Below are 16,002 nucleotides of genomic sequence, written 5' to 3'. Positions count from 1 at the left end.
CGTTATTTTAGCTTTAAATAATTCGTTGTCGTCATCGTAATATCGTAATATCGTCTATCTGTGGCCATAGTGTTTTTCAGGTTTCAAACTGATTCAAATAAACAATTCGAATGTGCACAAATACACATAGTAAAGTAATATAACGTACAAAGTAAAATATGTATTAATACGATCATATTATTATTACATGATTAATTAGTGCGATCTGTAATGTGTATATGCAAAACGAGTGTGTTTTGTTTAAGGCACGCGTAAAGTAGGTACTCGTGAATCTTTTCGTGTTCGTGGAATTTCAGTGTATCGTTGTCTCGTCTTTTACGACTTGCCGGCGCGGCGTTCTGATCGTGTAATATTATTATATTATATTATTTGTTCTTTTGTCGAGTATTATACCTACATTTCGTCATAATTTGTTTGTTCTTCATCAAACTGACAAAGTATTACAATCGCTATCAGTTTTTTAGTAGAAGGTTTTATATTATTATTACACGGTTCTATAAATTTCGTTATACGCGTTCGTCTACGACGTACCTTACCTCTGTATCTAAACGCAACCACTCGAAAGATAACGCTCAGGCACTTACTTAAATATCGCGCGTATTAGTCAACCGGCGTGTGTGTTTTTTATTTGTTGGTACGTTATCTCTTGTTTGAGCCTGGCTCTTGAAACGGCACACTCGCAGTATAAAAACGCCACGCCGGACGGTTGTAGACTCATAGCGCATTTGGTGTTGGATCGTCACACATCAATTGTAGCGTTCAGTAATTTTTTTTCGTTTAGATATTTTACTCTTAGGACGCGAGTTGTTTTCTAAAGTAAAAGTGTTTAGTTGGTTTTTCGGTTTTTTTTTTTTTTGTTTTTGATGTGTAAATTGTTTTTGTTTCTTTCTGTTCGTTTGTTGCAACAACACTGTCATGTGGTTTAACAACCGTTTGTTCAATCAGTTGGAAGTTTGGATCAAGGCATGTTTTATGTTTTTACGTTTGGTATAAAATAGAAAATTATCTTTTTAATATCATACCGTGCCAGATCTAACTCTTCCAGCTGATTGGACTCGGTGAATTTCGACTGTTTAGTATTAATTAAAAAAGTGAGCATTTGTTCGTATTATTAGCACCAAATAATGTAAGATCTCAATGAATTTTATCAATTTTTTTCTTTGTTTTATTTTATTATTTTTTTTCTATAAACATTTATGTATATATCAAATAATGTATTTTGTATATTTTATATTAATTATAATTATATTAGATAGGTACATTTTAATGTCTGTATAAAACGTATACACGGTACCCTTACTTTTATTGTTTTATCAACATTTTATTTTTATTTTATTTTTAAACATTTAACATTAAATTACAGTTCAACCCAATTACATAAATAAAAAATAAATTATAAAGCTCTTGGACTACGTATTTATTTTAACTTTAAATCAATATTATCACATTTTTAGTTTAATATTAAAACTTGAGTAGACCATTCTAAAAATTTTATGTAAATGAATTAATAATAAAAAATAAAATTGAAATTATAGATAAAGTACAAAAAAAAATGTAAAGAGCCATTGAACGTGTATACATTTAATCATATTTCATGTCATATAGATATTGAGATTTTTGTAAAAATATATATATATTGATAGTTTTTTACACATTTCATTTACGCAAAAGATTGGCCTGAAGACATTATAATGTATTCATCTAGATCAGGCCAAGATCGTTCAAGCGTATTTTCTCATTATTTCTCACTAATAATTGAATTATTTTGTTTTTTCGTATTGTTAGGGAGTCGTTTATGAAATGTGTACCTATCTCAATAATTATATAAGTTTTGTGAGATTGTAAAATATTTTTAAATTAGTAATAGCAGCAGCGGCCTTTATTATATATATTTATGTATTCATACATATTATATACAGAACATGTGAATTCATGAATTAAGTGGAGAAGTAGTCTGTTCACTATATTTATTAAATATAATAAAATATTTTGCAAATACGCACAAAGTGAGATTCAACTCCTCCAACTTAATTCAGTCACTACGCACTACGAAGATCTACAGAGATGGCCGCTGCTAAACTAGTACCTAGTATAAATTATAACTAGTATTGAAATGTTAAATGTATTAAATGTATTGCTATTCAAATAATTTAATTTTTCTAATTATGACTTAAATTATTCGAGTCATCAAATTTTTTCAGTTTATGTTACAATATTCTTTCAAATTGTAAAATTGTATCGACATTTAAAACTATTTGTTTTCTTGTTATCAAATGGATTTATTTAAAATATTGTGGACTAATGTTACTAAATGTACAAAGATATTGATTAAGTACCTCATTATTTAAATAAATTACATATAGGTTTCAATGTTTATAATTAGTCTGTTGTGTACAATATAATAAATATCTGTCTACTAACATTGAGTACTTGAATAATTTAATAAATAGTCTAAGTCACGGTATTATCCTTCCATTCATCTTTTTGGTATGAACAATAATAAAAATATATATTTTATGAAATTTTGAAATATATATTGATTGAATTACATTTTTAAACATTATTCTTTAACAGTGATTTTAAAAAGATGTGTATTCACTTTATTTATTACAAATGATGTAAAAAATCTATTAATATAATATTTGAATATATATATTTTTATAGCAGAGATTGTGTAAAAAAAAATTATATATATATACAGTGTGTCCCAAAAAACAGGGGCCACTTTACCACTCATTACCATGTAAACATTTTTCAATTCTGTTTGCGGGACATTAAACTAGACTAATGGATCGTAAATTTCTATGACTTACAATGTTTCTAACTCGTGTATCTTGCGCATGCGCAATAAAACTTACATTTTTTTAAATGGCAACCTGTAATTTAAATACCATATTCGGGTTCATCGATTTTTTTCAAGCCATTTTGATGTATCAACTTGTGTCTTAAACCCAAAATTGACTAAACTAGAGCTAAGTAGAATTAAAATGTAATTTAATTAATTTTTTTTTCTAACTGTATGTACTTATTTTTTTATTCTTAACACCATGAAACAAACAATCAAAATTATTATTATTAAACTAATTAACTATTTACTATTTATCTTATTTTATTATTACACATTATGAAAATGCATATGGTCTTAATTGGCTGAAACCAAAAGAGAAGAAGTGTATTTTTGTTTCCATCAGAATTATAATTAAGTACCCATCTATTAAAAGAATAATGAGCATTGATGTTTCTAGTTTTGTAATCTACCTATAACTATTAAAATGTCATAAGCTATTTTTTTTTTTTTTTTTATTGATCTTGAGCCCGGCAGCTGAGGCCATTAGCTATTTTTAGTTTTTTACTGTAGGTTATTAAGTCGGTAGGGGGAGGAACACGTATGTGTTAGGTTTGGCAGAATTTTTGATTGGGCACCCGTAGGTATCTGCCATGCCCGGGTGGGGGATGGCGGCACTTGTTCTCCGGATACCGTGACTTGCACGGAGAAAAATGCCGCCCAGTGGTCAAGGATCGAACTCGGACCGGCTGTGTCAAATCCGTCGCGTTAGACCGCTCGGCCACCTCGTCCCCCTAGCTATTTTTATATTAGGTATTATGGAACTCATTATCAGAGTCATGTGTCAATAGTAAATAGTTGATTAGTTTACTAATAATAATTTTGATTGTTTGTTTCATGGTGTTAAGAATAAAAAATAAGTACATACAGTTAGAAAAAAAAATTAATTTAATTTAATTTTTTTAATTCTACTTAGCTCTAGCTTAGTCAATTTTGGGTTTAGGACACAAGTTGATACATCAAAATGGCTTGAAAAAAATCGGTGAACCCGAATATGGTATTTAAATTACTGGTTGCCATTTAAAAAAATGTAAGTTTTATTGCGCATGCGCAAGATACACGAGTTAGAAACATTGTAAGTCATAGAAATTTACGATCCATTAGTCTAGTTTAATGTCCCGCAAACAGAATTGAAAAATATTTACATGGTAATGAGTGGTAAAGTGGCCCCTGTTTTTTGGGACACACGGTATATATAAATTGTATTTATTTATTTATATATTCAATACGGACATAAGTCCTATAACATAGTTCTAAACATTGGGTGCAAAAAATATAATAAATTAGCCAATATTATTATTTGCTTTTAATAATACATTTAGTATTATGATGAAAAAACTTAAAATAGAATAAAGATTAAAGTTATTAAATATTATTTAATATTATTATTTAATACTAGCGAGAAAGCATTAAATATAATTTTTATTTGAAAATAATGGATAAAATGGTTTTGAATCTTTAGTATTGAAGCAATTAGTTTTAAAGTAACTTAAGGATAGCATTTCAAGACAATCAATAGTACTTAATAAAAATGTATGGAAAGATTTTGAAAGCTAAAGCATATGAAGTTTGCTAAGTAGTGAAAGATTAAGGAAATTGAATACATTGTTATAATCATTGGAGATCTATATTCTATGAATATTAAATTTGAAATAAATAAAATGTAAAAGATTAGTTTTAACAAATTCTAGAGTAGTATGTTGTTTTGATGTATTATTTATCCAAATAAGAGGGCAGTAGTCTATGAGAGAACAAATAAAAGAGCAATAGAAGATTTTTAAAGGAATAGGATCTATGAATAAACCACTAGTGCGCTCAATAAATCTGGATAGCTTTATTCTTAATAATTACTATATGAAAAGAAAACATTAATTAATTATTAATTTATGAATGTTTGTTATTATAATTAAGAATAATAACTATTGAAAATGTCAGTAGCAATCGTTAATTTAAGTCCACAAACATTTTGTTTTACTTGAACAGCACTTTTAGTTGTTTATTATATGAGTAGAGATACTATACCTAGAGATTTTTATTTTATAAAAATAAATAAATAATAATAATTATGTATACACTTTATAATATTCAACCATTACAGGAATGTCGGTAATTAAATAATAATTTTTTTTTCTTTTAACAAGAATTTATTAATTTTAATAATATTATATAGTGTATTGATTATCTATTGTTATAAATTACATGATTTAATTGAGTGAAATAAATCGATTGGTGTTAAATATTTCTTATAGTAATTTATAGTCTATAGGGTTTAATTGTTTAAAATTTGGAAAATATAGTATCAATATTTAATATTATAACCAGGATTTTTGGTTTTTAAAATTAATGTTTTGCATATCAATCCTGGCCTTGTTTATAATTTAAAAATGATGTACATGTAAAACAGATCAATAAATTAGCCAGTTAAAGTACCTTATTGTGAGCAGTAAACACTAGAATATATTTTCATAATAATATTCAAATATCATATAAGTTGTCTTTATTAGGATAAGGTTAGATTCATGATTTAAATTAAATTTTATATAAACTACATTGATACTATATATCTATTTTGAGTATTTCTAATCTTTTAGGTCCTTTAAGATCTTGGGTATGAGTTTTAATTTGTTTTGTATTTTCATACACACATTTTCAATACAAAGTGATCCATTTAACTGGATACACTAATGTTCTTAGTTATTTTTCATGTATGAATCATGAATTGTTAACAAATAGTAAAAATAAATAAAACTTTATTTGTTGGGTAAAAAATCGTGAAAATGTAATATAAGGCATACATCGTTCTAATAGCAGTTGAAAAATATAAAAAATACATAGGCACAATTTTTTTTTAGAAGTATTCAAGTTCGAATTTTAACAAAATGTATCAAATTTAAAATTTAATAATGATTTTGTAGTAAAAAATTTATAAAATGTTCAACTTTTATATCTAAGGATTGAAAATTTAAAACAAGGTTCCATGTAAATAGGATATATATAAATTATTTTATTCACAATAATATGTAATATACATGGTAATATCATATGCTGACTGACCGTTTTCGCTCAGAATCGTTTTTCTTATACAATGATATTATATCATTGAATCCAAATTTAATATATCATCCATTATACAGTGACCCATTTGTAACCTACTGTACAGCAGAGTGACATTCACTTACCCACCTTTTTAATTTTGGTTATATAGGTCGCAAAAGAAACGTTGATGTATAATGTTGTATACAAAACAAAACCGATCTATTGTTCAATCTTTATTAATAATTATTACTACAACAAAATGGTTTAATTTTTTCTTTCTATATATTTTTAAATTTTTATCTTTGGGCCCCTCATTATAGGTGGGGCCCTGGGCCATAAAAATTTAATTTGATTTGCTTTAAATGCTTATAAAAAAAAAATGGTAACTATTGATTCCTAATTTTTTTTATCTGTCTCTGAAGTCATATATTAGGTGCCTTCTTTTAAATTTTCAAGATTTTTTACTCAACAAATAAAATTTTATTGATATTTATAGAATAAAAAACTAAAAAATTGGTAACTGAAAATATCCGTAAACAGATCAAAATATTTTGAAAGTGTTAAGGTGTATAGAAAATGCTAATATAAATATTCAGTCAAAATGTCATGAATAAACAGGAGGTCATTTGTTTTAGAGTTACACCCAAAACTAAAAACAATTTTGTCAAAAACCAATTTTACGTAAAAATTCCCGTTTTTCCTTAATTTTTCTTTTCTATTTCCGGCGCTTTTGAATACTATTGGGAATTTTTTACTTTTGACCCCCCAAAGCACCAACTAGATTCACTTTCCTATCAGAAAAGATACTGTTAAAGAATATCTAAGCACTTTTACTGTCCTAAAAGGTGATGACAGACACAAAAAAAAAATAAAAAAACACATCATTGTAAAATCAATACATTCATCACTCTGCTCAGAATCTAAAATATGATCTGTGTTACTTAAGGGTTTTTTTTTCATGATATTTAAATTTCAAGCAATTTAGGAGCAAGTATTTTTAAATTGCAATTTTTACAAACTCATAATTTGCTTAAAAATGTATATGTAAAAAACCCCATAATAAAACATAATATTTTTACCTTAAATGTTGATAATACTTACTGTATTATTTAAGGTTATTACACAAAAATGGTTCTACTGAACACAGATATGCTGTGTTGTAGGTTTGTAAACGGAGACAACGTATTATATACAATTTACATTACAATTAGAAATAATATTAATTTATATATTAAACTTATTTTTGGTTTGACCATTTTGAACTATACTGTTTTAATGCCTTACATAAAACACCTTCGTACCTGAAATTTTGTTGCTTTTATTTGATACTCTTTATTCTTTCTTATTTTTTATTTTGGTACTTATGTCAATCATTAATCATAAATCAAATTACCTCTATGATATAGTTATATTAGTTATATGTTATAAAACTTATAAATATTATGGGTAACATATTATTATTAGTTATCATGCCCATTACCCATTGATTTTGATTTTTGTACTAATATAATTCAAAATGTTGTATTTAGCCCTAAAATTGTATAGTATTTTATTAGTTATTTCATGTTGATATTGATAGTATAATATTTGATAATAATCAATTGAATTGATGAAAATTACAAGTATCTACCTTCTGCCCAGTGAGTACCAAATCTGTGCATCACCTCAAGTCACTTTGTCAAAACCGGTACCCCTATGGCAGAGTTTAACAAACAAATAACAGAGATTTATTTTCTTAAAAAAACCCATTGCCGTAAAGTACATTGTGTAAAAAAATCACCTTAACTAGAAAAATTTTAAATCTATGAGTTGACAACTAAAAACTACACCTTTAAACTGCTAAAGAAAAAAAACAGTACAAAGAAATTGACACACCACTAATCTATTACAACTATTTATAATTAAAAATAATACAGCCATAATTGATTATTAGTGTTTTATTTTAATCAATGATCTTGTACTTATTTTAGTTAAAATTGGTTAAATTATTTCGTTGTTACCAATCAAAATATGAATTCTTATAGTTATTAAAAGATATATATCCACATAAAATTGATTATTATTATAATATATTATGATGAAAAATACATTTATTAAATTATTATGTATTATATTATTATCTAAATTAATAATATTTTTTTTAAATTATTAGTTGTGGCAAGTGGACTCAGATTGTATTGGCTCGTTATTTACATTTCAACATATGCAACATATGTGCATGAACCAAAATATTTTGGTTTCTAATCCAGATATAGATATAAATAAGAAGCTAAGACAGAGTAAAACAGTTATTATTGATGCTGGTCGTATATATAAATTACCTTTTACATTTAATCTAGTAAATTTACTACCTAAATGTAGACATCATTCTTCATTAACATTTAGTCTTTTCACTGCAGATCATGATGATACTGGTAAGAATATTTTTCCATTTTAAATTCATTTTTTTATGTTTAATTATTACATTTTTATATAGAATTAAATAGTGCTAGAGATGAAAAAAAATTGAACTACATATTGGAGCGTTCATTTTACTCACGTTTACGGACATACAATAATCGATCATTTGATGTAAACGACTCGGATATATCAGTAGATATGAATCAAACTGTGAATGATCAAGAAATTGGCCAATGTTTCATTAAACGCGTTAATGATACCCGTTTAATTTTAACCGTTGGTCCATCACTTATAGAAGAAAAATGTAATATTTCAGATAACTTATCTGAGGATAATCTTCCACCATTTGGTCGTTCAAGGGCTAATACGTGGCATTACACTAAAAGAGGAACAGGACAATCATTATTGAGTGCGCAGTCCCAAGAAAATTCTACACCTTACTACCGAACCATGTCTGTAGGATCAAAGCCATATTATAAAGACTCTGAAGATATGTCTTGGGCTCAACTCAGGCTTGAACAAAATTTTTCTACTCCTGAAATTAAACATAACAGTTGTTTAAGTGATATTGGTACTGATGGACAAGATTACCCAACACATATGTTTATTGATGTTTATGACTGTCGACAAGAAGATGTAGAAAATGTTCTCATGTCTGACAGTAGTTCATTTGACCATTCATTAACTGATGACTATTTGGAAGATAGTAGTTCCTGTAGTAGTACTGAGACAGATAGTGATGAATATGTAGAAGAAAATACTATAATTTCTAACAGAGAACAAAATATTTATGATGACCCACCCGGTAACTTATTATTTTTATTTTTAGGATTGATCTATTTTTAAAAATAATACCTTTTTTTCAGTTGATCCAATGTTCTTGGAAAAATATTTATATAAAATTCGAGTTATCTATGATCGCAGCTTAGTGACAACAGTATTTCAAGCTTTACATCTGGGATTGAATGTTCGGTACATGGATATTCAACGTGCTGTCGATAGATGTCAGCATCGTCTAATTTCATTTGATATCACTGATTACATTAAGGTAAAATAAAATTTATACTTTTCATGATACGACACATTTCGGAAAATGTTTAACTTCTGGTGATCCCTTACAAATTAATGATCTTTTTTGTTTTATTACTGATCACTATCCTTGTGATAACTTTTAGTTTGGTACAATTATAATTTTTGAGGAAAACGATCAATGATCAAACTAAATTCAAACATCAATGAAAAAACTTTGTCATATTTATTTGAATTTATACTTGTATTTATATATAATATACAGGGTATCCCATGAGGATATACCTATTAGCCGTAAAGGGGGACTCGACACCCAGGCAATAATCGGTATTTTGCTGTTTTACCTATAAACTAGAAAAATTATTAAAAATCATAAGATTAATGAAAATAAAATGTAGAAAAGTCAAAATTTACTCAAAAATAAATTCTATAAAATGGCTATCTTCAATTGTTTCAAAAATGAAAAATAATTTTTTTTACTTTTATACCAAAAAAAAATATGTGTAGTCCTTGTCTCTGTGAGTTTAATAAAAAAAACAGATTTATGATATATTGATTATCTGAGGAGATATGGCAAATGGGTAAATCCTTGCGGGACACCCTGTATATGTATATAAATATTTCAAAATTTAACACGGCTCACCAAAAATATAATCGCGACCCACTTTTAGATAGCACAGTTTGGGAACCTTTTCTATACCATAGTCAAGTTAAGAATAGTACTTTTGGGCAGCTGTCAGGCAACACATGTTTATCATACTCATTGAGTCATCCATGTATTTATTAGCAGTGTAAGAATTCCATGTCTCTGCTGAGGAGTTGGTCACAATAGAGTACGGTTCTTAACTTGAATAGAGTACAGAAACAGAATTTTTTAATTTAAAAATATTTATTTTTAATTTTTATAAACGTAATTTTGGTTCTATAGATTATTGTTATATGTATAAAAATTTGAAGAAATAAACATTTTTATTATATTTATTAAGTTATATCTATTATATTCAATTATTGGTTTTTAAATATCTAAATCACTTTGACAAACAATTTTAGTTTTTAAAATGTGATGATTTATTATTGCTTTGAAATCTATAACAATAATAAAATATTATCTCATCATGGTGGACAAAATATTATCAAAATTATTCATTATAACATGTATGTAACCTATATCTCTTGTCTTATTTTATCAAGTTTTTTTCCTATATTATGAAGTTATTCACAACTATTTTTGTGTTTGAAAAATAATTATATCAAAGTATAGTTTTATTAATTAATATTTTGTTGTTGGTGCTAATAATAATAAATAAAGGCAAATCAATTATTATTTGATACACTTGGTTAAATGTAAATTGATATATAACTTATTAACAGTACTTTTGAAAATTTGTATAAAGAAACAATTAATATTAATATTAGTTGCATTTATTAACATATTATTATCTTAAATTGTATTTTATTTTAATATATTATGTATCATAACAAAATTTAATCATGTAATAATTGATTTAAAATGTAATTTGAATTAAGATTAAGATAATAATAATAATTTTAAGACCTACCGACGATTATGTGTTTAAGGTTGTATGTGATCATTTCAAGAAAAATGCTGATACCTGTTCTATTTGCCCTGCTGATAATACAACATTAAAATCGCACCATGATATGATACACTCAAAATTTTCAGCCACATTAGATCGCCACATGCTGAAGCCCGTAGCCAACCATCAAGATTATTATTTCTATGACTTAATTGATGATTTAGTGAGTTATTTCTTCATGTTTGTTTGTTTACTGTTCTGATTAATATTTTGTTTGTTTCATTTATCATGATCCTAAGGACTGTGACGAGTACAGTAATAACAGCAGAAGACAAAAATATCTAACTAATATTTTATTAGGAGAAACTGATCACAAAACAGATTTTGATACACATGAATTAGATGAACAAGATATATTTCCTCTATTTATACATCTAGTTTGCACTATAAAAACAAATACTATTACAAAAAGTCAGTCTGTTCGTTCCTTACCTACTTGTATTCGTAAGTATTTACAGTATAAACTATCATTTAGTATACTTAAAAAAATGTCGAATCCACATGGGATGTCCTCCGTTTTACAAACGTTAAACATAGCAAATTCGTGATAAGCCGTTTAAATGTTGTTTAGTAAGCTTTAATAGTTGAGTGAATAAGAACATTATGTGTGTTTTCTTATGGGTTTCTTATAATATTTTTAATTTTCAAGCGATTATGAGAATTTTTAAATCGTAATACTTTACATAATCATGACTTGCTTAAAAATTAAAATATCATATAACACCAATGAGAAAACACAGATAATATTCTTACCTATAATTTTGATAATTCACTTCACTCTATTATTTAAGCTTACTATATACAAAATTGCAACTGCTGAACACAAATTGTCTATGTTCACATTTGGAAAAGTCATGATAAACTTAAATTTTTTGTGGTGGGGTCAGGTGTTTAAATCTAAAAATTGTGTAATCTTAATTAACAAAAAAAAAAAAAAATGAAAATGTTCTATAAAACCTTATTTGAACATCATTAATATGGATTAATGAATACTTGATTTCCAAGTAAATATTGATATTTATGTTTTTATTTTCTTAAATATATAAAACTCTCATATACAATATACTTATATGTATATATTTGTACATAGTTGAACTATTGAAACAAGACAATGATAACGAAACTTCAAAAAATATGGATTTCAGTGATTTAAAAGTATCACTAGATGTGTATTGTTTAATGTTACCAATTAATGTTTATGATGATGACGACGATGATGATGATGATGAGATAGATAGATATACTACAGTGAATAGTTCAGAACAATTACATTTTCCAATAAATAATAAATCTACAATACCACAATCATCGTTAGTACAACCTTAAAACTATACATTTTTTTTTTTTAAATTATATTTTATTTATAGAAAACAGACAATTGATCATGAAAACTCGTTTGTTCATTTGAGTGCTTCTCTACCACCTCAACATGCTCAAGGATTAGCAGAATTCTTAGCTGAGGTAATAATAGTAATCATAATGTATCAATCTTACATAGTACTTAAATAATAATTAAAACTTTTTTATTCTGAAATATAATATTATTGTATCTTTTTTCTGTATTAGGTGGAATGGTGTATGCGTGATGAAATGGCAGCTGGTCTTTTACAATATCCAACTGTCACAACCAATTCATTAGAAAAGATCATCGAACATGTCTCAAATTCGCCAAAATCTCCATCAAATGATCACCAACAAATACCTGTTCATTTTGTAGTACCTTCACCACGTCCTTCTAAAAACAACAGTATATCACTTTTTTTACAGGTATTTTACAACCTAATAGTTATTACTCATCGTTTTAAATTAATTTCAATATATGTTCTACCATACAAAATTAGTATTATGAGATAGATATTCAAACAATTTTTTTTCTCCTTTGTCATGAAAAATTCTCTCAATATGTTAAAATTTTTAATTATATTATACGATTATTAAACTATTTATTTTATCAAACTTCAGTTGATAAATACAATTCATTTATTTAAAATGAATATTTTAATCAACCACTCGGCACTAATTGCAAAATAATGCCTACAAATTAAAAATTCAAGTTGATTGTTAGTATTATAAATGTACTTATAATATTATTTTCTAATATTTGTTAAACAATTATTGTAAGGTATTTTACTTAGGCTTTATGAGGATGCTACACAGCCATTTGTTGTCTCCGTATTACAACTGCGCAACATACCAAATTTACGCTTAGCAGATCACTTTCAGCTCCGTTTGTTAAAAAATTAAAGTGAATCGACATATTATGAAACTTGGTTTGTGTTTGTATGTGGGATTTTTACAATAGTTAAATTTTATAGTATTTTATGCGTGTATGATATAGTGTAAATTAAAAATGCTAATAACTCAATTAAAAACTGAATTATTGTAAAAAACCTAATACAAACACAGATAATGTTCTTACCATCAAGTTCCATAATAGGTGGATTCACTCTCATTTTCAAACTAACAGAGCTAAACGTGATCTGCTGAGCGTATATTTGTTATGCTACACACTTGTGAGACGGTGACAACAATATCTGTGTAGCGTCCTCTTAACTTTGTATAATATATTAATCGTGGACCGTGGTTAAATCTAACACATAGTTTTATACATAATATTTTATATGTATGGAAATAATATATTACAGGTAAATTTCAGAATATATTATCCACATTATTCAATATTTAAAGTATGTAAATCTGTAAGCTAATAAAAATAATATTTTGAATGGTCTTATACTCCCCGTCACACAGTGGTTTTCAATGTATAATTTAAATTATAATTTATAACATATCAATAAAGAAAATCTGAATTGTAGATAATAATAATCATATCTGGATATAATCTAAACACACAAAGTATACATTTTAATAATTATAAATATTTCACTACCATTATAAGAAAAAATTTGTTTGCACAGGTTACCTACATTTAATCAAATTTTTTTTTTACATAAATATGTTTTTGGGCTATGTTAAGATATTTTTAACTGATTTCACGTAACACTTTGTTTATTACCATAGAAATAAATAATATGTAAAAATTACTTAATTTCCACTAGGTATATATACAATTATCAATACATATTTATGATTCATTTCAAAGTGGAAAATATCAAGTAGCGTGCTAGGTTTATGTCACTTTTTGATTGTAGAATTAACAAAAAATTGTTGTATATTGCTATAAAGCTGTAGACAATTCATAATTTATGTAATTTCTACAATTAGCACTTATTTGTTATAGAAACTTGATCAATTGGATATTATATTAGATATTGATAATGGTCATGACTGTTATGCGCTTGAACAGTCTACAAAAGATACATTTTATGTCGTGGAAAAAAATCTGCATCCTAGTCCTGATAGTACAGTTTTTGAAAGCAATAGTGATGATCTTGAAAACAGTCCTGGTTCAGATGGATTTTTAACTGATATCGATCACTCCAAACCAATATTACCAAATTTTTGGATCATACTAAAAATACAGCAGGATCTACAATCTCAAAAAGAACACAAATCTGATAATAAAAATACAGTCAACACATTACTAGTAAATGTATACTTCCATTGCAGGTAAATCAATATCCTAATTTATTTGAATATTATCTGAACTCTCACGCACTTTAATATTACTTAGGTTTTCTGAATTAAATGTACAAGGAAAATATTCTGCAATAATGGAAATTGTAAAACAAAATGTACATCAAGCAGCAACTGTTGTTAATCAAACTATTTTATTGTGTCGTTTATATGAAACAAAGACTTGTGATCCATTATTGGAACCGATTATTGAAGATCATGATCATTCAGATGATGCTGGTATCGTTATTTATCATAAATTATTACAAAACAGTGTAACTTCTACTTACAGATACATAATTTAATATTCAAATTATAACTAAACACTTTTATAATATACCAAAATAATAAACTTGTTTTTGTAAAAAGTTAATGATTAAATTTAGCAAATTTATGTTTTTCAGAATCAACCTTGTGGTGTTATTAATTTTAATATTAAGAGAATGTCAGCGCACTATTTGTTTTCTTTCTCTGGCCCACGCATAACATAGACTAAACGCATTAACGCAACATTATATTTTCTATGTTTTTATGTAATCTTAGAGTAAAATTACCCATGACAAAAAAGATAGGGAATAATATTTTTGAAGGAATGACATATCGATTTAATATTTTATTGTTATTTGACTTTGTATTCGACTTTCAAAATAAACAAAAAAATTTTGTAAATTTAAATTATGTTTAAATTGTTTTGAGACAATATTTAGACAAATTGATATGTCATTCCTTCAAAAATATTATTCTCTATCTTTTTTGTAACGGGTGATTTTACTCTAAGATTACTTAAAAACATAGAAAAAATGATTGCGTAAATGTGTTTTGTCTTATGTTGCGCGTGGGCCAGAGAGAGAAAACAAATAGTGCGCTGACATCCTCTTAAAGTGAATTCACCTAGTATCAAACTTTAAATTAAAAACAATACCTGCACACCCTACGTTGGCTATTTTATAATATTTTAATTTTTATATAAATTATGAGCATCTAAATTGTTACAATTTAAAAAAACTTATAAATTGTATATAACACAATTATTCAAAGTATCAATTTTTGTTTTTAATAAATAACATACAGTGTGGCTTAATATTGAAATATCTGTTAATAATGTATGGTTCCCGAGTCAACTTAATTTTAATAATAATAAGTTACTATGTTTTTAAAATATTACTTAAATAGAGGATACATTTATACAGTTAGTTACTACTTTAACCATTATCTTAAGCCTCCAAGATGCTCTATAATTATAATAACATGTAATCTTCTAATTTTCTTATTTTTATAGATGAAAATGGTATTGGTGAAGAAAAAAAAGTTATTAACCATTTTACTCTTGGCCAATTTAAGTGCCCTGTTGTATGGTCTACTAGATTTTCACTACATCCTAGGCTTCAACGAGCAACAGCTATGGGTTTACTCGGTATACAAGTTTTACATACTATGCTTGAAGGGTTTTCTGTTCGAAATCGTCGAAATATGTTCGTCTACAAAGAGTCGTCTGGTTCTGTGTTTTATTTGAGGTGA

General features: G+C 26.4%; 1 protein-coding gene across 3 annotated transcripts in view; it reads left to right on the top strand.

Moving 5' to 3' along the window:
- The window catches only part of LOC132933684 (uncharacterized), a 50,728-nt gene that overhangs the window by 22,193 nt on the left and 12,533 nt on the right, over positions 1–16,002 (top strand). For all 3 annotated transcript variants that reach the window (XM_060999965.1, XM_060999966.1, XM_060999964.1), the window contains exons 18-28: positions 8,034–8,295; positions 8,358–9,086; positions 9,148–9,329; positions 10,889–11,071; positions 11,148–11,352; positions 11,999–12,218; positions 12,276–12,369; positions 12,475–12,675; positions 14,150–14,478; positions 14,543–14,724; positions 15,764–15,998. In XM_060999965.1, the coding sequence (XP_060855948.1) occupies positions 8,034–8,295; positions 8,358–9,086; positions 9,148–9,329; positions 10,889–11,071; positions 11,148–11,352; positions 11,999–12,218; positions 12,276–12,369; positions 12,475–12,675; positions 14,150–14,478; positions 14,543–14,724; positions 15,764–15,998 (2,822 nt within the window). The remainder of the gene's footprint in view (positions 1–8,033; positions 8,296–8,357; positions 9,087–9,147; positions 9,330–10,888; positions 11,072–11,147; positions 11,353–11,998; positions 12,219–12,275; positions 12,370–12,474; positions 12,676–14,149; positions 14,479–14,542; positions 14,725–15,763; positions 15,999–16,002) is intronic.

Source organism: Metopolophium dirhodum, chromosome 1 (genome assembly GCF_019925205.1).
Source record: "Metopolophium dirhodum isolate CAU chromosome 1, ASM1992520v1, whole genome shotgun sequence".
In the NCBI taxonomy this organism is placed as follows: Eukaryota; Metazoa; Arthropoda; class Insecta; order Hemiptera; family Aphididae; genus Metopolophium; species Metopolophium dirhodum.
The sequence above is the reverse complement of the archived record's forward strand: the minus strand, read 5'-3'. Positions and strand labels throughout refer to the sequence as shown.